General features: G+C 45.9%; 3 protein-coding genes across 3 annotated transcripts in view; 2 read left to right on the forward strand and 1 right to left on the reverse strand.

Annotated features, from left to right (window-relative positions):
• EFTUD2 (elongation factor Tu GTP binding domain containing 2) overlaps nucleotides 1–16129 on the reverse strand; it is a 33382-nt gene extending 17253 nt beyond the window's left edge. Inside the window, exons 1-10 of the mRNA XM_007455129.1 lie at nucleotides 15898–16129; nucleotides 12656–12764; nucleotides 9777–9942; nucleotides 9046–9124; nucleotides 6558–6633; nucleotides 5982–6047; nucleotides 5162–5197; nucleotides 3929–4019; nucleotides 2922–3004; nucleotides 531–697 (exon numbers count right to left, since the gene is read on the reverse strand). Of these exons, the coding sequence (XP_007455191.1) occupies nucleotides 531–697; nucleotides 2922–3004; nucleotides 3929–4019; nucleotides 5162–5197; nucleotides 5982–6047; nucleotides 6558–6633; nucleotides 9046–9124; nucleotides 9777–9942; nucleotides 12656–12760 (869 nt within the window). The 5' untranslated portion in view covers nucleotides 12761–12764; nucleotides 15898–16129. The remainder of the gene's footprint in view (nucleotides 1–530; nucleotides 698–2921; nucleotides 3005–3928; nucleotides 4020–5161; nucleotides 5198–5981; nucleotides 6048–6557; nucleotides 6634–9045; nucleotides 9125–9776; nucleotides 9943–12655; nucleotides 12765–15897) is intronic.
• Nucleotides 16130–17790: 1661 nt separating this feature from the next.
• Nucleotides 17791–19571, forward strand: DNAAF19 (dynein axonemal assembly factor 19). Its single transcript, XM_007455130.1, has 3 exons — nucleotides 17791–17933; nucleotides 18331–18463; nucleotides 19140–19571. The coding sequence occupies exons 1-3, from the start codon at nucleotides 17791–17793 to the stop codon at nucleotides 19569–19571; spliced, it is 708 nt and encodes a 235-aa protein (XP_007455192.1).
• An 824-nt stretch (nucleotides 19572–20395) lies between these two features.
• Nucleotides 20396–21833, forward strand: FAM187A (family with sequence similarity 187 member A). The gene has a single exon (XM_007455150.1). The coding sequence runs from the start codon at nucleotides 20595–20597 to the stop codon at nucleotides 21831–21833; it is 1239 nt and encodes a 412-aa protein (XP_007455212.1). The 5' UTR covers nucleotides 20396–20594.
• Nucleotides 21834–22644: the final 811 nt, after the last annotated feature.

Consider the following 22644-nt stretch of genomic DNA (forward strand, 5'->3'; position numbering starts at 1 on the left):
GAAAAGCAGCTTCAACAAGAAATAAAAGCCAACAATTCCTTCTCTTACTGAGTCTGTACTAGTAAGATAATAGCAGCTAACATTACTCACCAGTCAGCTACTGTCTGCTGAACACTGTGCTAAGTGTGTTACACTGGCTGTCTTTAATTTCTTGTAACATCTCATTGGGCAAATATTACTATTCCCTTCTTACAGAAGCAGAAACTGAGGCTCTATGAGCTTAAGGACTCTGCCCAACTTTACGTGGTTGGTTCGGTGGAGACGAGACTGATTCTGGAGCTCAGGGTACTGACTGCAGTACTAAATTGAGGATGTGTGGCGAGCTGCATATCTGGTTAAGGAGCAGAGTTAACGAGGCCAAGGCGGCAGAGTCAATCCCTGCAGAGCCACAGAATGCACCTCTAGCTGTGTCCAACAAGCTCGTCAATGCATGCCAAGGAATCAAGAGTTGCCCCCAGAGGTGTTCAAGGTTAAGATTTATAAAAACCAGAGTGCCGAGGACAGGAGGTCCACTCCAAGGGTTCCTCTACCTTATTAATCCGTTGACCTCATCTACAATGTGACGCAGCTTGTAATAAGCATCAGTGGGGGGCAGCTTCAGCTCTAGGATCAGCCGGTCAATCTTGTTGATGCACACGGTGACTGCCAGCCTCTCCTGCACGGCGTGCTTGATCAGCCGCTCTGTGTTCAGCATCACCTGAGAGACACAAGGCTCAGAAGGTGGTGATGAGAGCAAAGAGGGCCGAACAGTCCAGAGCAGAGCCAAAAAAGGTGCTACTTAAAAATATGAAGAATGTGGAAAGGAGGAAATAGATTGTTGGGGGGAAGCAGAGGGTATCTTGCCCAAAGGCAGATTCAGGAATTTTAAGAGGTGACCTTGCAGGATTGAGAAATGAATAAATACACTGATGATGTTGGGAGCCAGGTTTCTCAGTGCCAGAGAAGGAACCAAGGAAGGCTTGGGAAGAAGCTGTGGTGCTGAAATAGAATTGTGGGTATTAGGATAAATGGATTTTTTTCTTGTCTTCTACTGTGTTAATAGTTTTTAATATGTATGTGTAGAAACAGTTACAGATACGTATGGGTGTATACTATCTGTGTTCAGTGGAAAGTCCTAGAAGCAATGTGTCCCAGTAGCAATGAGCATACTCTGATCTTTGTTTCTAAGTATCTGTCCTTACTATAAGGAGCCGAAGCTCTATGGAGAAATGGCTGATTCCAGGATTGGGGCAGGGAAAGTACAAGATGAGTCTAGGACATCTTTTTTTTTTTTTTTGGCAGTACACGGGCCTCTCACTGTTGTGGCCTCTCCCATCGCGGAGCACAGGCTCTGGACGTGCAGGCCCAGTGGCCATGGCTCACGGGCCCAGCCGCCCCGCGGCATGTGGGATCCTCCCAGACTGGGGCACGAACCCGTGTCCCCTGCATCGGCAGGCGGACTCTCAACCACTGTGCCACCAGGGAAGCCCTAGGACATCTTTCTGTGCCTAAAAAAAGACAGGGCATGTCAAAAGGATAAAGGAGCCAGCCTGAAGGAGTTCTCACTAGCCAAATCTGGGATAACTAGACTATCAAAAGATATAAAGATCCTAGTGGATTATAACCTACTGAGTAAAATAAAAATCCGTGTATCCATACGGATAATAAATAAGCAAATGGAGAAGGGAAATCTCTTCCTTACAACAGAATTCCAACCAATAAATATAGAAGAAATAGTACGAGTTAGAAAATCACCATTTGCAACTGTTATATCAATAAGCTAGGAAAGACCAATGGATGATAAAACTGGTAAAGTTTGATAAGGAATAACATGTATACATAGACTCAAGGTATCGCCCCACAAATCAGTTATTACAAAGGGGGAAAACAGTAACTTTACATTGGAGAAGCCTGGCACACCCACCTTAACCAAGTGATCAAAGTTAACATCACCAATAATGGGATAAGGTTACATCATGGGCCTTCTGATGTGATGGACTAATAAGAACACAACTGTGCTGATATAGTATTCCTGCCCCAAATAACCTGAACCTCATCATGAGGAAACATTAGACAAACCCTGATTGAGAGACAGTCTACAAAATAAATGGCCTATACACTTCAAAAATGCCAATGTCATAAAGGACCAAGAAAGGTAAAAGAATTCCAATTAAAAGAGACATGAAAACTAAATGTTATGCATCATCCTGGATTAGGAAAAAAAATTCTATAAAGGACATTACTGGGACAATTAGTGAGACTAACTAAGGTCTACAGAAAAAGATCTGTACAACAATATTGTATCAACGTTGAATTCCCAGATTCTGGTAAGTGTATTATGATTATGTAAGTGAATGTCCTTGTTCTTAGGAAATACATTCTGAAATATTTTATTTTCAAATGGTTCAAGGGGAAAACACATACGTGTGAGTGCATATGTACATGTACAGACACAGAATTACAAATGAGGGTGTTCTCTGTACTACTGCAACTTTTCAGTAAGTTTGAAATTACTCCAAGATGAAGTCAGTTTTTAAAAAGGTAACCCTGGCTCCCTCTGCTGGCTATCTCACCGATGACAACATGAATGAGGTTAGCCAAAATTACCTAACCTTTGGGCCTTTTACCTCCAATCTCTCTTTACCTTAGACAAATTCATTAACATTTAAAACTCTCCTCCCTCCCTTTTATTTACCGTTGTCATTTTTGTGTTTCCGAATGACAACGGGTCCTATCATTTTGAGCTTCACTGGGCAGGGAGTGAGGGACTCACTGAGAACTAATTTTGACTTTCATTTGTTGCCCTAATTTTAGAGCAAAGGTGAGCCTTAATCCCACGGACTCTCACGTTCTCTAATTCCCAGCTCACTCAGAGCTCTGGGCATTGTGTGCGGCAAACATGACAGGGAAGAGGGGTCCTGACAGAAATGACGCAGACTTACGCCCTCAGCAGCATCGATGAAAAGGACCACTCCATCTGAGATGCGCAAGCCAGCTGTGACCTCGTCAGAAAAATTCACGTGTCCTGAAAAGCAAATACAAAGTAAGTCGTCACTTGTGTGGTGGCAGGACGAGGCACGATTAACTTGTACGTGGTCTGTGGGGCACTGCAAAGCATGTGAACCCACAAATACCACCTTCTCTTCTCCCCACAGCTCCCTGCGGTGTGCCAAGTTCTACGTTAGAGTCACATCCTTGGATTACGCTTTTATACAGGAGGCCCCCAAACATAAAGAAAGCATTTTACCAAGGAGGGCACAACACATTCCACTCGCAGACTAAACCAGTCTAATCAGCAGTGAACAGAGTTCTGCGGGACAGAAGACAATTTGGAAGCAGGAAAGAGGGCAAAGGAGGGCCTGGAGCATGGGAGCCGGGTCCTGGCAAGGCGGTGCTGGTGGGTGCAGGTAGGGATCAGGGGCTGAGAGGTACGAGGGCATCGGGCATCTGATGGGGCAAAGAAGGCCAATCTGACAAAACCCAAATTTTCCTATTTAAAAAAAGGGAACCCTGAGCTGGTCCTTCCCAAAGAGAAAGTCAGCCACAGGGTGAGGTATGCTGCTTCTATGGTAACCTGCATGCCCCCCAGCCATCGGTGTGTGCTCCCACAGTCTCCTTCAAAAGACTGAGACTGCCGGAGGCTGGGACCGTGTCTAACTCAGCTCTGTTGCCCCAGTGTCTAGCATGGGCTGACACAGGCTGAAATGAGTAAGATTCCCCCAAATTTAAATCTTCTACAGCAGAGTCAGGAGAGGAACAAAATAGAAGGCCCGGAGCACCCTGCTGGCCGATTAACTAGTTAGAAGCAAAGGAGACAGTTAGAAAAGAAAATTATCTCAATGAAGGCAAGGGAATGTAAAAACAAAGACATAATGCTCTGCTCTGTTCTGGAAGCAAAAGAAACAAACAGGACAGGGTTCTGATGGTAAACAGTCAAGGAATGTCCTACCTGGAGTGTCCATGATATTGAAGAGGTAGGATTTTCCTTTGGTATCTGGCAAGACCACTGTCACAGGGGTACTCTTGATGCCAACACCCCTCTGAAAGTCACAGAGAGAAAGAGGGCGAGAGTGGTCAAGGCTTCTTCCTATATGCAGCAGGGATTCATTCTGCTCTTGGATCTTTCCAGTTGCTAGTAAATTACACTGATGTCTCTCCTTGTAATGGGTATGATTTTTACCTAGGTCTCTAACCAGAATGACCTTAAAGATGAACTATCTTGATGTTAAAAAGCACTGGGGAGGCGGGGGGGTGGTGGTGAGTTGGTTCAAATACAAAAAAGTAAAAATTAAAAAATGAACAAGCTAGCAAAGCAGTATTAAACCTTAATAGAGAATCCAGAGTCCTAAAATCTTATCCTCCTCATACACTGTAAACAAAAATAATTTAGCACAGTACAAGTAAAAAGAAACAATCTGCAGCATTTTAGGTTTTCTTAAAAATATATTATAAAAGCTGTAAGAGAAAATAAGTATTAAAACAACTCCAGTCAAACAAACATATAAATAAAAAAACAATAGTTAGTATCTGTTGAGTGCTTAACATATGCCAGCACCATTCAAAGTTCCTTTGGTTAATCACAGTACTTACACTCTTGTGCTTTCCATGTGGTCATTTAAGAGAGACAGAAATAAAGAAGAGGGGGAAACAAGGGATGAGAGGGCAGGGACAAAGATCCAGATGGAAAGGAAGACCAACCAGTAGGAATGGGAAAGACAGAAATGTATGCTCACTCCTTTATACAGAAAGAGAAGCACAAAGACAGACGAACCCATTCTCCAGGAGAAGCTACTCCCAGAAAGATCAACATATGGATGGAGTCATGTTACAGATTTTAAGGACGATGTCGTTTTAAAAATCATGTTTAGCTTCTGCAGAACTTACAGCATAAATGTACACATCACCTCTTAGCATTTGCCCTACTAGGCTAAATTAAATCCAGCCAAGGATAGGAGGGTCCCCCCTTTTACCCTACAGTTTGCCTACCCAGCTCTCTTTCAAGTTATAGATCATAGGATGACCGAGAGAAGCAGGGAGATAAAGAGATGAGGGGTGGGAGTGAGGGTGGGGAGGTGTGTGCTATGGACCAAAATGTTACCGTATAGCTCTTCCACATTCCCTACAAAACTACTACTGCTGGGCCTGCTGTGGACAACAATCAGACTTCCAAAGGCACACTTACCTCTTGCTCTGTGAAGAGGATGTCAGTGTAGCACAGCTTAAAAAAAAAAAAAAAAAAAGAACTGTAATTACCTCCTGAATTCAGACTCCTCTCCCACACAAACCATCAATCACTTTCCCTTACCACCTCCCGGCTCAAGGGTCTCCCAGCTCAAGGGTCTCTGCCTCAGGAGGAGAAGAGATGGAAGGAAACAGGGTACCCCTACAGAAATTTCAGACAATGAGACCGGCACCCTCCCAGATGGAAAATGCTCCTGGGTGTGTGGTTTTTTGGGGAGTGGGGGAAGTCGCTAAACACCAGGTACGACTGAAGAGCTAAATTATATCAAACGAACTGAATTTTTCACGGTGGTACAGGGAGACACATCTGGCCTTCATGGGACCCTGAACGTCAAAACAGTCAATCTGGCCAAGATTGAACATTTATTGCACTGAGACTTGCAGCCCCACTTGGCCTCATTCACAGGCGCTTAAATTTATCATGAAAACAAGGTCCAATTGTATTATATTTATAGAGAGGCTATTAATACTATGACAGGAAAGAATACGCTATCGAAGTCAGGATATATCAGAACAGAGGAGGGATCCCAAGCACAGAACAGATCATTCAAAACTACTGCACACTAGTATTTTTATGTTTCTGAGAAAGTTGAAATTATTTTAAGGTCTATTAATAGAAATTACAATTATAAAGCAGCACATTATATGCATCATTATTTACAGTGAGAGTGGGAAGGTGGAAGAAAGGGGAAGGAGAGAGACACCCATCCCTGTATATTCTGAATGGTTCATCCTAAACCTTCAACAGAATTTCTACTCACATCTTGGTCGTAGCGCTTTCTGATTTCCGGGTGTGTCTGCTCTATTAAACAATCTACAAAACATGTCTGAAAGGGAAGAGAAAGCCGAACATGTCTGAAAGGGAAGAGAAAGTTAAGTTCTGCCAACCACAGAGAAAAATCTACTCTACCCTTCTCCCAGTTCCCACTACACCACATAATTCAGGGATAAAGAGAGGAAGAAGAGAGCAGGGAGGATTATGGGACAGCAAAGAATTAACAATGAAGCCACAGGATTATTTTCAAATGAAATATGAAATCTTTCTTAGACAAGCATCCCCCAGGAAATGAAAACTTATAAAATCAGAGTAAGGCTCAATTTCCCCTCTTCTGTCCAGATGTAGACACAAGGCTCAGGCATGCAAGTGGCTTAGCTTTCCATCTGCTGCTCAGAAAAAGCTAGAATTTCACAGCTCAGTTTCACAACAGGCATGGAGGCCCCCCAGAGTGAGGAGGTCCAGCCTTATGGCCTCAGACCCCAACGTGTGACTCTGAGGGCTGAAAAAATGAGCAGAAATGAAGAGCAACCCTGTTCCAAGTAGCCGAAAGCTCTCTCACCTTGCCGTGGTGGAGATGACCACAAAGGGTCACATTTCTGATCAGCTCCGAGTTATCCATCAGATCTGCCAAGAAACTGAAAAGAGAAAGGAAAAGAGCAAAAGGGACTTTGCCAAAAGTTTTCAAATGGGGGAGTGGTACAAAGGTGTTTTAGGTATTTTCGGCCAGGAACAACTTTCAGACCAACTGGAGAATGCTCAGAGGTAGAAGTGAGTTTCTACCTCTACACAGTTCTGTCTTTGGGAACGGAACGGACTTATTCATGAGGAGACACGACCTGTGAAATGTCATGGAGATTTCAACAGTAAAATAATGAAATTTGAAAAGCAAGCAAGAAGAAAAAACCAAATACCAGCACACACATACATGAGTACTGTTCAGTTCAAAACATTCAGGCTAGATGTTATACATTTATACCACTGATGCCAAAGGGACTTCAAATCACTTTGGGAGCTTTGCTTCTGAAACTGCCGTCACAGCTGGTTAACAAGGCTTTCAAGAAAACCTCATCTCATTAATGATGAGCAGAGGAGTTCCATCCTGATCAAAACCAACCCTAACTTTCTTGCTTATCATCTGCATACTTATGGTAAATAGCCTTCAGATGACTTTTGGCTCTGAAAAATCAAGCCTGCTTTCAAAGACTGGAGATTTTTTAAAAAAATCACCACTGAGAACACAAAAGAATGTGACGCAAGTTCTGAAAAAAACTGAAAGGTTGTTTCAAAAATGTGTGAACGGGGCTTCCCTGGTGGCGCAGTGGTTGAGAGTCCACCTGCCGAGACAGGGGACACGGGTTCATGCCCTGGTCCGGGAAGATCCCACATGCCACAGAGCGGCTAGGCCCGTGAGCCATGGCCGCTGAGCCTGCGCGTCCGGAGCCTGGGCTCCGCAACGGGAGAGGCCACAACAGTGAGAGGTCCGCATACGGCCGATTGTATTTGCTTTATCAATGTCTTTGCTTTGGGAATCAAAAAAATAAAATGAAATAAAATAAAATCTGAAAAAAAAATTAGGCACTATTTGTTGACCATCTACTAGTGGTTAGCAAGGGCCAAAAAAAAAAAAAAAAAAAAGTGTGAATGGGGGACTTCCTGGCAGCACAGTGGTTAAGACTCCGCACTCCCAATGCAAGGGGCCCAGGTTCGATCCCTGCTCAGAGAACTAGATCCCACATGAGATTCACATGCCACAACTAAGGAGCCCACCTGCCGCAACTAAGGAGCCCGTGAACTGCAACTAAGACCCACTGCAACCAAATAAATAAATATTAAAAAGAAAAAAAAAGTGTGAATGATGGCAGGTGAGCTGACCATTTCAGAAGGGACCTTACTCCTTCGGACATACAAGATGTCAACATGTTTTTTAAAAAAAAGTTTCATTATCTAATAACGGGCCACAAGCTCCTCAATATATGAGAGCCTTATAAATGCATTTCATCAGTGAAAATATTTTCAAAAACAGTTTGCAGTTTGAGGAATCTAAATTATTCTACACATATCTACCTACCTGTGCCTCCTTTTCAAAATAAAGAGTTGTTATGTTCCCAAAACACTTGGCAACCATACCGTGTCAAAACAGGCTCTGGTGGCCCCAACAATGACAATTATAATACCCAGTTCTGTCTCAAAGGCTGGCTTCTAATACCAAACTAAAGGTTTGGAAGAAGAGAAAAATGGCTGAGATCTGGATGAGAGCCAAGAAGAAAGTTAAGATTGAGCCTAAATATCTCAGCAACGATATAAGCTGAAGGAAAATTTTGGCAAATTGTAGGAAGAGATTTTTGCTTTCACAATAACTCACTGGCGCAGCACCATGGATGGACCTAGAGATTATTATCCTAAGTGAAGTAAGCCAGACAGAGAAAGACAAATATCATACGATATCACTTATATGTGGAATCTAAAAGAAAAAAAAGACACAAATGAGCTTATTTACAAAACAGAAATAGGCCCACAGACAGAGAAAACAAACTGACGGTTACCAAAGAGGAAAGGGGAGGGGAGGGATAAATTAGGAGTTGGGGATTAAAATATACACATTACTATATATAAAACAGGTAACCAACAAGGACCTACTGTATAGCACAGGGAACTATACTCAATATTTTGTAATAACATATAAGGGAAAAGAATCTGAATCACTGTGCTGTACAGTGGAAACTAACACAACATTGCAAATCAACTATACCTCAATTTTTAAAAATTAAATAAATAATAAAGAGCTCAGGGATATGCCCTTTTACCCACCAAAATAAATAAATACATAAATAAAGTTGAAACCTGTCAGACTAGATCTGGCAGCAGAGCTGAACCTGGTCATAGAGAGAAGTCGGCAAAACGACTCAGGCACAAACGAATGCCACTGCTCTCACCAACACCCCCCCAAAAATTCACTGGTTACTTCAACCACAAACCACCTCCTACCTCCATGAAAAAACTGAACCTACAATATTCGTGCAGAGAGGCTGCAAGACCTTATAACTTACTCCATTTCATATACCGTGACAGGTAATGTCTGCTCCATCAGAGTGAATTTCTTGGTTTTCACCGGTTTAATAATGGGTTCTAGGAGGAAAAAAAAAGTAGTGATGTGCAGGCAGGCATAAAGCATAAAAATACAGAGCCCTATTCCATTAGACTGAGCTTTCAGAATGGATGATATATGACATCAATTTTTGTTCTCGAGGACCACTCAGGTTGAGAAAGTTCTGGGAACGCTGTTTGGCATGAGACACTGAGAGATCTTGAATTGTGGACTGAGGTGTCTGGACTTCATTTTGTGGGAGGAAGGGAGAGGGACTGCAGATCAGACGAGGTCGACGCCAGCTCAAAACCTCTCCTTGCATTTATAAACTGCAACTACTTCCCAGAAGATCAAGGACATTATTAAGCAAGTGGGAAGCAAGCACTGTGAGGACTAGTTAAAGAAACTGGTATTATTTGCATGGAAAAACATATCAGACCAGAGGGAGAACTTAAAAACAGTCTTCAAGAACCCAAACAAATATTAGATAAAGAAAGAAGTAAACTTATTTGCTTGGTAACAAGCTGTTTTGCTGAATATCAAAACAGGGTTAATTGAATCTCAATCCAGAAATACCACCTGAAAGAAAAACTAGTCAGTTCATTCACTGAACTTTCAAGACTGCCGATGGCTATGAAGTGAAGCTTTCTAGTTTCGATTTCACCTCTCACAGCCCAGTGCCTCCAGACTCGCCTGTGAGCGGCTGGGTGTCCTCCTCTTGAACTATGGTCTCCACTTCAGGACCGTACACCTCCTCGGCTGTGGGGTAGTACTTCTTGTCCTCATGCAGCACCACCTCCATCCCAGGGTGGTCTTCATCATGATCTCCCAGCTCGTCGTCGTCGTCATCATCATCGACCTAAAAGCAAGAGACGGAAGGAGGGTGGAAGAGGCATACACTTTTCCTGCTAATGGCTCATACACTACACGAGTTAAGAGCAATGACTTCACATGCCTGACAGCTTCTTATTTTGAGTTCTGTGCTACCGTCAGTGGGGCAGGTTCCACTCTTGCATGATCCTTCACAAAGAGAAGACTGTAAGCCATGGGTATGGACGGCTCTCCTGATTCAAATGGACCCTTTCTTAAATGCAGGCCATTGGTCACAAATGGATCAAGCTTGGAGGCACATTTCTGGATATTGCCCTATGCCTCACATATTAGGAATCCCATAGGACGGGAGTTCTTTGAGAACTATTCATCTCTGTGTCCTCGGAACACAGCACGGTGCATGGCACACAGCAGACCATGTTAAATGAATAAACTCTCTCTACGTATTCCTGTCCCTGTTGAATACTTCCAATAACAACAGTACTCACTCACAAGACAGCCCAGTTCCCTGTTGGAAAGTGAGTCTTCGTAAATGACATCAAACTCACCTCCTTATAAATTAAAACCCACAGTCACAAGCAACACTGAACAAAGCTATGCCCCCTTCTCCTAAAAAGTATTTCAAATGATTAAAAGCGGCTACTACATAACCCTTTATGTTCCAAAACACCCTGGTTAATTAATTCGCTCAACAAATATCTACTGAGCACTTACTGTGTGCCAGGCACTGTTCTAGGTATTGGTAATATAACAATGCAAAAAAGAGAGGTGATGACATTTGAGCAAAAATCTGAGGGAAGAGAGAGTAAGTTCTACAAGTAAGTGGGGAAGAGCATTCTAGCTGGCTGAAACAGCAAATGCAAAGGCTCTGAGTCAAGGGTACGCTGGCAACTTTGAGGATTAGCAAGGAAGCCAGTTCAGTAAATAATGGGGAGAACAGTATAAGCTGAGATCTCATAGGAGGTGATCATGTAGGATCTTCTGGATCATTCTAAGTAATCTAACTTTACTCTGTGACAGTGCTTCTCAGCCAAAGACAATTCTGTCTCCCAGGCAACATTTGGCAATGTCTGAAGACGTTTCTGGTTGTCACAGCTGGCTATGTGTGTGTGGGACCTAGTGAGTAGAAGCCAGGGATGCTGTTAAATATCGTATAAAGTGCAGGACAGCCCCTGCAACAAAGAATTATCTGGCCCCAAACCTCAATGGTACCAAGGCTAAGAAGTCCTGTTCTAGCAGTTCTGAGCAGAGGAGTAATATGATCAGGCTTTTGTTTTAAAAGACTCACTCTGGTTCCCATACTGAGATATACTAAAAGGAGAGAGATTAGTTGGAAGGCTACTGCAGTGATACAGGAGAGAGATGGCAGTGATTGTGGCTTATGCCCAGAGGAGTGGCTGTGAAGATGGAAGGAGTGGTTGGATTCTGCATATATTTTAAAAATACACTAAAAAATGTATTCTAGTGAATTCAGAGTAGGAGTGAAAAAAGAGACGAGGTTTCTGACCTGAGCAACCGGGGAATGGCCCTGTCTTTACTAGATGAGGAAGACTGTAAGAGGAGGTTGGAGGCAGAAGCAGGGGACAGGGGATGGGGAAGCTCTGGGTTTAGGCCTTAGATATGCTAAGTTTGAGATGCCATATTAGACATCAGGTAGAGATGCCAAGCAGAAAGCTAGACATACAAACCTGAGGTTCAAGAGAAAGGTCCAGGTTGGAGATATAAATCTGAGAGTCCTCAGGGAATAGAAGGGATTTGATATACTAGATAAGATGACCAGGGGAGTGAGTGTAGATAGAGAACAGGTATTAAGAATGGAGCCTTGGGGCCCATTGACAGTTAAGAGGTCAGGGAGATGAGGAGGAACCAGCGGCAAAGACTGAGAAGGACCGGCCAGAGAAGAGAAGGAAAACCAGGGGATTCCCTGGAAGCCAAGAGAAGAGAGTATTTTAAGGAGGGAGGGATCAGCTGGGCCAGATGCTGCAGACAGGTCAAGCAGGATGAGCAATGGGTCTGGGGCAGAGGTCACTGATGACCCTGACAAGAGCAGTCTGTGTGGAATGGGAGAGGCAAAACAACAAAACTTGGATTCAGAGAAAATGGGAGGAGAGGATTTGGAGACAGCAAGTAACAACTCTTCTGTGATGTGCCGCATCGGGAAACAGGGAAATGGGAGGTAACGACAGGGGTCTATAGGGTCGTGAAAGGATTTTATGATGAAACAACAGCATATCTGTATGCTGATGGGGATGATCTAGTAGAGAGGGAAAACTAATGACATGGGAGAAAGGGGAGAATTGCTGGGGTGAACATCTTGAATAAATGAGAAGGGATGACGGAAAAATCAAGAACACTAGTTCAAAAAGACACATGCACCCCCAGGTTCATAGCAGCACTATTTACAACAGCCAAGACATGGAAACAACCCAAGTGCCCATCAACAGATGACTGATTTAAGAAGATGTGGTACGTGTATACAGTGGAATATTACTCAGCCATAAAAAAGAATGAAATATTGCCATTTGCAGCAATGTTGATGGACCTAGAGAATATCATACTAAGTGAAGCCAGACAAAGACAAATATTATATGATATAACTTATATGTGGAATCTAAAACACAACACAAATGAATCTATATACAAAACAGAAACAGACTCACAGACACAGAAAACAAATTTATGGTTACTACTTTATTGCTTTCTTAAAAAAGAGAGATGAAAAAAGTATATATTTGTTTTACCTCATCAAGATCTTTGGTCTCTCTGCCCAATTCATCATCATCTTCATCAGAATCAAGCTCTGGTCCTATATAATTCCCAAACTCATCATACAAGTCAGTATCCATGATGCTAAAATTCAAGGAGAAGAGTTAGATGCTGGCAAGGTAATGAAGGCCTCCGCCCTAGCCTGTGGTTGACCATATCCCTCACACAGTCTCCTCTCCAGTTACATCAACCCACTGACTGCTCCTCCAAAGCCCTGTATCTTCCCCTCCGTCTGTTCCACTCCTGTTTCTGTTTTCATATACTTCACCCACTTCTTTTTTCTAATGCTAAACAAATTTTAAAATAATTAAATACCAGAAAGTTGCAAAAATAGTACACATAACTTTCTTTCTCCTAAATTACTTGCAGATAAGTTGCTGACACAATGTCTCATCACCTCCTCATACTTTAGTGCAGCAGTTGGTAAACTATAGCCTGTGGCCAAATCTGGCCTGCCAACTGTTTTCAAACAGCCCTGAAGGTACGATGTTTTTTATTATTTTTAAATAGTTGAAAAAAATCAAAAGAATAATATTTCATGACACATGAAAATTAATTATATGAAATTCAAATTTCAGCGTCTATAAAAACAGCATTATTGGAACACAGCTATGCTCATTCTTTTATATTGTCTGTGGCTGCTTTCACACTGTAACAGCGGAGCAGAGTAGCTGCCACTGAGACCATATGGCCCACAAAGTCTAAAATATTTACTATCTAGCCCTTGACAAAGTTTGCCAAACCCTGCTTTTAGTGCATGTGATTCCTACAAACGAGGACATTCTCCTACATAACCACAATAAAACCATCAAAATCAGAAAACACTGACATATTACTACCACCTAACCCACAGGCCCCCATTCAAGTTTCACAGACTGTTCCAATAATCTCCTGCACAGCAAAGAAGCCAATCCAGGATTCCATGTTTGCATTTAGCTGTCATGTCTTTAGTCTCTTTCAATCTGGAACAGTTCGTTGGTCTTTCCTTTGACTTCTATGACTTGACACTTTTGCAGATTATAGGCTAGTGAGTTTGTAGAATGTCCCTTAATTTAAGTTTGCCAATGTTTCCTCATGATTAGATTCAGGTTATGCATTTTTTGGCAAGAATATCACAGAAGTGATGCTGTGCTCTTTTCAGTGCATCTTCTAACAAGTGGCATATGATTTTAATTTGTCCCATCAGTGGTGATGTTAATTTCACCACTGATTACGGTGGTACCTAACAGGCCTTTCCATTGTAAAGTTACATGCTTTCTCTTTGTAATTAATAAGTATTTTGTGGGTTGTCTCCACTTCAATTCTAGAAATTCTACTCAAAGTAACAGGTCAAATACCACCTCCTTCAGGCCTTCCTATAGCCTCAATTTCTCACTCTCCTATACTGCTGTAGCCTTTCGTGTCTTTATCAGCATTTAATTCTGTCACGAATGGTAGTTAACTGTACTAATTACCCTTACCAACACCTCTACAACTTACAGTAATAGGCAACAGACCAGAGTGTGGGTTAATGGTCAGGGCTCTGGAAATTGGAAGACCTAGATTTGAATCCCAACTTTGTCACTTAATAACTATGTCATTTCAGGTTATTTCACCTCTCCAAGCTTGTTTCTTTAATTGGAAAGTAAAGTGATTAATCCCCATTGCATAAAGGGTTATGAGAATTAAGCAAAATAGGCTGTGTAAACAATTTATTACAGTTCCAGGCTCAATAAATGTTAGCTAGCATTATTTTTTGGCCATTCTTGAATACAGGAACCCTGCATTCCTTGTGCCCACCTGCCAATGACCAAGACAGCGCTTCACCTAAGTAGAAACTGGATAAATGTTAACTGAACAGAATGTTTAATTTTGAAATACTGATACTTTCATGAGGCTAATCCCGCCACCTCCCTCAATGCCCCTGTTGAGTGCTGACTGTGGATAAAATAGAGAATTAAGAGCTCCACGCACTAATAATTAAATGTAAATTATTATGGAAACTTTCATATGCATAGAGATTCTTTTTACTTCCAAAGAGCTACCACATCTGTGCACATTTCATTCTCCCAAGACACCCATGAAATGACTGCAGAAATTTTTACAGAAGGCTGTCCATGGAACAACCCACCTCATTTCTGCTTCAGGACCACTGCACTTACTATTCTCTTCCAAAATGCTCTCCCCTTGGGCATGTATACCTTGTTCCTTCATCTCACCCAGGTCTCTACTATATAAAATGTTACCTTCTCTGAGAAGCCTTCCCTTGTCACTCTAAAAAAAAGCTCCACCTTGGGCTTCCCTGGTGGCGCAGTGGTTGAGAGTCTGCCTGCCGATGCGGGGGACGCGGGTTCGTGCCCCGGTCCGGGAGGATCCCACATGCCGCGGAGTGGCTGGGCCCGTGAGCCATGGCCGCTGGGCCTGCGCATCCGGGGCCTGTGCTCTGCAATGGGAGAGGCCACAACAGTGAGAGAGGCCCGCGCACCGCAAAAAAAAAAAAAAAAAAAATAGCCAGGTATCCCTCGGGCAGGCTATGTAACGAGAGAAGAGATAACAAGTGTGGTTCAAAGACAAAAAAAAAAAAAAAAGCTCCACCTATACACACATTCTCCAACCCCCACTTTCATTGTTTTATTATTTTTATTAACATTTATCATTAACTGACACGTATCTATTCGTGTATTTACTGTCATCTCTCCAACTACAGTTGAAGCAAGGACTGTTTTTTTTTTCACTTAGAACGGTGCCTGGCACAAAATAGAACCTCAATCAGTATTTGCTCAATGACTAAATGAGTGACTCCAACAAGGCACACAGAAGATAGCTGACTTGCCCACAGTTGCACAAATTAGTTAATTTCGGTACCAAACTTCACCGCAGCTTCCCGCTACAACGCAGGCTCTCCAAGGAATACAGAGTAAGGACGGAGAGAGCTTGGTAGAGAAAGGATGAAGGCGGCACAGCTGGAAGAGGGAGTGAGACAGGTGCATGGACAGTGCAAGAACGACCCCTGCCCCGGGAAAGGGTTTTAAAGATGGACGACAGGAGGTAACCCCGAAATCTGTGTGTGCGTGTGGGGGCGGTGTGGTAGGGCCTTCATTCCCTTTCCCGCCTCAATTAACCCATCTGTAAAGTGAAAGGAGAAGATAGCATATAACGTCTCCTCCACATCTGCCATTATTTAATTTCCCATCCCACAAGAGCAACCTTCCCATGCCGTGGACCCGCGCCAACTCACCTCCCGCTGCTCAGCCAAAAACTCCGAGTAGGCCGCCAGAGACCGCGCTTCCGTCCAACGCCGCCGCACCGCCTGCGCCCGCTGTTCGGAAGGACCCCGCAGGCGCCGCGGTCGCGTTTCTGCCTCGGAGGACAGCCCTTTGCCTGTGGACCAGCTCGGAAGAATGCCGGCCGCGGACACAGGAACCTGCGAGGCGGAGTTGTGGGTCCCCAAACCAAGGCGTGGGCTGCTCCAAAGAAAACAAGGCCCGAGGAGGCGAGAATCTGATCAGGCGCCCCGGGACTACCCTGACGGGGGCCTTCGGGGAGGTCACGTGGGCAGGCTGTTGGAGCAGTTGCTGGGTAACCACAGCTGCTGGGCGTGGTCTACGCTGAGCAGACGTGGTCTGGCGGTAACTGGGGATCCCCAAAGAAAGGAAACCAGGGCCCTGGCTGCTGGGGTGAAGGTCAGGGGGCAGGAGGATTAGGTGTTCTATTTATTCAGTGACTGGCAAGGGCACAGAACTAGACAGGAGCCAGGACACCTGAGTTCAGTTCCTGGCCAACGCAGCCTCCTTCTTGGTCTTCAGGCTTATCCCGTGTTGGGGTGGAGGGGGAGGGCACGGGGTTGGTTGTAGACCTCAAGCTTCCCTGCCCTAGGGCTGTTGATGATGACTTCACCACGTAATCTAGCTTAGTACACTAGGAGTCTGATGGTCAAAGGGGTCTCACAGTAAGGAAATGCTAGAGCCAAGACTAGAACCCATGTAGGTGATCTCCGTGTAGAACGGGTCAGTCAGCCTCAGATAAGCGGAGGCTTCAGAAGTACAGTGGCAGAGCTAAAGAGGTTGCCCAAGAACCCAGGAATCTGTGCTCCAGCCCTGGCTGCACAGAGGGATTTGGAAATGGGGATCATTGAGCCCCTTCTTCTGCCACCTCTACTTGATTTCCTGCTCAGTCACTGCATCTGGTTTGGGTGGAAAGTATCATTCCTCGTTAAAGACATTTAACAATGAGTGGAATTTTATCCCAGGGCTCAAGAGTAGGTTACAATAGTTCTGCTTTTCTGTGAGGGCCTCTATCACAACTCGCTTTAGAGTGAGTCCCTGTGGAAATGGGAAGGGGCTGAATTCTGAAATCCAAATGCTTCCTCAGCCAAAGCACCAATGCTAAAATATTTTTAGAGGCAGGATAAAAAAGAATGAAAAATTGCCGTTTAAAACAACATGGATGGACCTAGAGGGTGTTATGCTAAGGTATTATACAGCATTACAGGATATTATAAGTCAGACAGAGAAAGACAAATACTGTATGATTTCACTTACACGTGGAATCTAAAACACAAATGAACAAACAAAACAGAACAAACTGGTGGTTGCCAGAGGGGAAGGGGGTGGTGGGGTGGATGAACTAGGTTAAGAAGCACAAACTTCCAGGTATAAAATATATGTTATGAGAATGTAATATACAGAATAGGGAATATAGTCAATAGTATTGTAATAACCTTAAATGATGACAGATGGTAACAAGACTTATTGTGGTGATCGTCTTGTATATAAATGTCGAATCACTATGTTGTTTGTACACCTGAAACTAATATAACATTGTATGTCAATTATATTTCAATTAAAAAAATATTTTCAGAGGCAGAGAGCAAAATTAAGACAAGGCACTAAATTGAAAGTCAAGACTATTTTCAGTGGCAACAAATCTTAAGCAAGATTTCACTGTGCAACTCAGCTTCCCTCTGTAAAATAGAGAACTAGATTTTTATAACACCCCCCTCAAGATGAGTGACTAGATATCCAGAGTGCTTTGGGGTCATTCTGTGGGCAAAGAATCCAGATGCAAACCCCCACCCCTGATATTCACCCTCTGCTGACATTCATTCCCTTTGCCTTCCCAGGCACAGGCCATGCAAAGGAATGACATCATTGACTTCAAGGCTTTGGAGAAAGAGCTGCAGGCTGCACTCATTGCTGATGAGAAGTACAAACGGGAAAATGCTGCCAAGTTACGGGCAGTGGAACAGAGGGTGGCTTCCTATGAGGAGTTCAGGTCAGCTTACTGCCATTTTTCTCAGGCTCTCCTGTTATGGTTTACTATAGTGGATAAGAGCGTGCACTTGGAGTCAGACAATTCTGGGCTCAATCTTGGCCGTACCTTCTGCTACCTGTGTGATCTTGTGCAAGTTATTTAACCTATCTGAGCCTCTGTTCCTCATCTGTAAGAGAGAGTAACCACTGTCATGATTAAATGTTATTGCATGTAAGATTCTGAGCACAATATCTGGCACATGGAAAGTGCTCAACAGTTGTCAGCTATTGTTGCTGTTGTTATTATCATTGTCCTATTGGCCTGCCAACAGGTTCAGCCAGTATCACGCACAGTCCAGCCACCTCACACCTACAGATGGCATTAGGTCCATCCCCTAATCTCTGTCCTTTGCCTGTAGGGGTATTGTCCTTGCATCACATCTGAAGCCGCTGGAGCAGAAGGACAAGATAGGAGGAAAGAGGACTGTGCCCTGGAACTGTCACACTATTCAGGGAAGGCCCTCCCAGGATGAAACCACTGAAATCTCCCCGGTAGGTGAGGCCCAGCAGGATTCTCTGCCTTAAACCTCCAACCCTGTTTTCTTATAACACATGTGTTTTCCTTATTTCTCATGTAAAGCCAACAGAGGCAGGTTTCTGCCTCCAATCCCAGAAAGAAAAGCAACCAACGGGTGGTGAGGCCAAAACCAACCAGAACAAGTCAGAAAGGTGGGCTCGGCAGGCCCCTGTCAGTCAATCCTTGGTTCCCATTCCCAGATCAGATCTGGGTCGCCCTGCCTCGAGTTATATGGTATAGAGCCTATGATCCTCTGGCAGTGTTGGGAAGGAGATCCAGCCTGTCATATCCTTAATACTCATCTTGAGTTCCTTTCTCTCCTCCTGAGGTTTCCAATTACCCCCTCTCCTGCCCTGCCCAGAGTAAACTCTGACTTAGTCTTGCAGAGCAGGGCTATGTCCACATTCATCAGTAGGAAAAGTCTGGTACAACTGAGAGTCTCAAATCACAGCCTGGGTTCCTTGGGACCCTCCCTCCCCATCCCATCCCTTGTCCCCTCATCTGAAAATGAGGCCCACAGGGACCACAGCCTTGCCAGTGCTCAGAGAGTGATACTAGAGCTCAGATGAAAATCCACAGGCTCCCCTCACTCTCACTGCCACACAGCAGCTGGAGGAGCTCTGTACTCTCTTTCCTTCCTTTGCGATCCAGGAGAAAACACTCCTCCAGCCCGAGACCTCAGCTGAGTTCTACCGTGACTGGCGGCGATACTTGCGGAGTGGGCCAGAGCGCTACGAGGCCCTGCTGCAGCTCGGGGGCCCAAAGCTGGGCCGCCTCTTCCAGATGGATGTGGGGTTTGGACTTCTAGGGGAGATGCTGATGGCACTGGCTGATCACGTGAGGCCAGCTGACCGGTGGGTGGTGCTGGGGATCCTGCGCAGCCTGGCCAGCACTGGCCGCTTCACCCTGAACCTGAGCCTGATGAGCCACGCGGAGAGAGAGAGCTGCAGATCCTTGTTTCAGAAGCTGCAGGCCATGGGCACCCCCAGCCTGGAGGGGCGGGGTCTGGGGGAGCAGCCTGGTGGGCTTCAGGAGGAGGAGAGTCTTCTGCAAGAGCTGCTAAGGCTGTACCGTGTGGACTGATGGGACCAGTTACCTTCAGAGGCCCCCAGTGGTCACTGGAGGCATTTTTCGTTGTCTCGAGGGCTCTGCAAGACTGTAGTGAAAAGCCCACACCTAACTCCCTCTGGTCTTGGAATTTTCACAACAAAAGCAGTAACTGAATTTTCCCTCTTCCTCCAGCCTCTTGGGGGCTCCATATTCTGAACTGCATAGATCCACAGGATGGTCAAGGGCCCAAGAAGTTGAAAGACTTTTGCTTCCCACCCTTAGAGTCTGCCAGTGTGCTAGCCCGTGGCCCTGAGAGATGGGTGAGCACCCAACCAAACACCGGTACCACCCGTTATAGCCTCCACTCAAGAAAAGGAAAAAGTAAAATTGTTAATCTTCCATGATAAATTAATACTGATCTCCACAACTCTTAACAAGAGTATTTGTAACTGGAACCCAACAGAATGGACATTTAATCAATAAATGATCAAATGCTACCTCATTTGAGGTGCAGTATTTTTCTCCAGGGGCTGAGTTCCCGTGCAGGTTGGGCCTGGGAAAACCCCAAGCCATCAGCTCAGGCCTGGCCAGCCTCCCAGGCATCTTCAGATGGCCAGATGTGCAGGTAGGAGGGTTGCCTTCAACTCCTGGATTAACCAAAGGGAGGACCTTTCCACCAGGCAGGCAGGGCAGGGCCTGGAACAGAGAGGCAGAGATTCCCCTGTCCTGGTACCTGGGCCCTTGCTTCTTATTCTGGCTTCCCCTGACCCATTCTTGAGTGAGTGCCAGTGTTCTAGAAAGGGGACAAAGTGCCAGGTTCTAGAATGGTTTTCCCTCAAGATCACGTCCGGAACGTTAGAAGGGCATCTTGTACATCCACTGGGTATAAGTTGCCTTGTCTGTGGCAGCTTCCTCTGCAGATTGTTGCTTCTTTTCCTGGCTGCTGAATCCTTTCCTCATATAGATGCCTCCTCCCAGCAGTGATTTCTAGAAGCCCCATAGGCCTTTAGTGCCTAGGTTCTGCCCCGCCCCCTCTGACTCTTCCCTTGCGCAGGCATGAACCTGGCCCAGGCCACTGTGCTCCTGTGGGTGTTGGGGAGCCTCCAGGCTTTTGAAATCGTGGAGAAGGAGAACATTTTTCAGAGGACCCCCTGCCCAGCGTTCCTGATGTTTGACAATGCAGCCTACCTGGCTGACATGAGCTTCGAGCTCCCCTGTCACTGCAAGCCCGAGGAGGTGTCCGCTGTCGTCTGGTACTATCAGAAGCACCTCGGCAGCGGCCACACCAAAGTGCTGACGGACTTTGATGGGCGGGTCCTGACGGAGGCAGCCCAGGTGCGTGTGGGCAGCGACATGCTGGTCCGCTTCAGCATCCGCATGTTCAGCCTGTTGGTCTTCCGGGCGCAGCCTGAGGACTCAGGCTTGTATTTCTGCGGCACCCGCAAGGGGGACTACTTTTACGCCTACGACGTGGACATCCAGAGCAGTGAGAGGATGGTGGCCACCTTCAAGGACCAGGGCCAGGAGCCCTTCGCAGATGAGTACCACGGGAGCCTCCACGTCTTCACCACCTTCTGGGAGTGGACCCCCTGCGACCGCTGCGGGGTGCGTGGGGAGCAGTGGCGCATTGGCCTGTGTTACCTGCAGAGCCCAGACCTCTCTCCCCGCTACCGCAAGACACTGTCCGACGTGGTGTCCTGTGGTTCGCGGGCTGTGCCCAGGCAGCTCCAGGCCAAGGCCAGAGACCACGTCCCCGAGCTGCTGCTTCGGAGCTGCCTGGTGCCCTGCGAGAAGATGATCCAGGAGGGTGTGATGGCCCTCTTCAGCTACGTGGCCAAAGTGGGCAGCCGGCCCTGGTTGCCCCAGGTGCCCATTCAGTTCCACCAGCAGAGGCTGGGCCATGGACTAATCATCTCCTGCCCCGGGGCCCGGCCGGAGCATGCCGTGGCCTGGGACAAGGACCACCAGTACCTCTACCGCACGCAGTACCTAAAGGGCGTCAACGGGTCCATGAGGGTGTTCATCGACCACGGCAACCATCTCCACATCCGCTTCACCCAGCTGGAAGACCGGGGCATCTACTATTGCTGGCGGCAGGGCGTGCGCATCGCTGGGCTCCGACTGGGCGTGACATCTCGAGGCCGCTACCCAGTCTCGTTCTCCAGCGCTGAGATTCGGGCTGCCCTGGTGCTCACCCTGATAGGCTACCTGCTCATCACGGCCGTCTTCATCACTATTCACCTCTGTCGTTGCTGCTGTTACTTCTTCCGCTGTTATCCCAACTTCTCCCCCTAGGCTCTCTCTTCCCCAGCTCTGAAGACCAGTTGTGCCCAAATGTGTTTGTTAAATGATACCAGATGCCTCTGGATAGGCATCCTGAGCTGGGATGTGTGGCAGGGCATGTGGACAAAGTTGTTAGCTATAACCTGCTCCCCGCTGTCATGAGCGAGTCTGAGACCCAATCTGGGAAGTGGGGAGGCCTGAGGCTGGTGGGAGATGAGGGACTGAAGCGAGATGGAAGTAGCCAGGGTGCACGTGTCTTCTGACTACAGAGAAGGAAGAATTCTTGTGAACCTAACATTTATCACCTGTCTGGTGTTGAACAGTATTTGACGTGCTTTATTTTCTTGCCTTCGAGGATTGCTAAGTGGGCGCTGTTTGAATTGGGGGTAGCAGAGGGAGGAAGAAAAGAGTCGGGGTACCTAGTGTGTACCCTCTTTGCCTTCTTTCCCAGCCTCATCCTGGGACTGGCAGGTAGAAATGGTGAGTTTGGGAATACAGGTAGAGACTACAACAGGGGAAATGGGTGAGGAAATTGGAGACTGAATTCAGGACTTTCCTGACAGATTGCACCCAGGCTGGGGGCTGGGGGTGAGAAGAGGGGCGGGAAGCAAAGGCTGTGGGGAGCAGGCGGCAGGGCTGCAGGGCAGAGCAGGGCTGGAGATGGGATTTGTCATGTGGCCACTGCTGGGGGTGGCTGGGTGTCCCAAGATGATCAGTGATAAGAAGCAAGTTGTGGGGCTTCCCTGGTGGCTCAGTGGTTGAGGGTCCGCCTGCCGATGCAGGGGATGCGGGTTCGTGCCCCGGTCCGGGAAGATCCCACATG

This window comes from Lipotes vexillifer, unplaced genomic scaffold, assembly GCF_000442215.2.
Source record: "Lipotes vexillifer unplaced genomic scaffold, Lipotes_vexillifer_v1.1 scaffold1639, whole genome shotgun sequence".
Classification (NCBI taxonomy): Eukaryota; Metazoa; Chordata; class Mammalia; order Artiodactyla; family Lipotidae; genus Lipotes; species Lipotes vexillifer.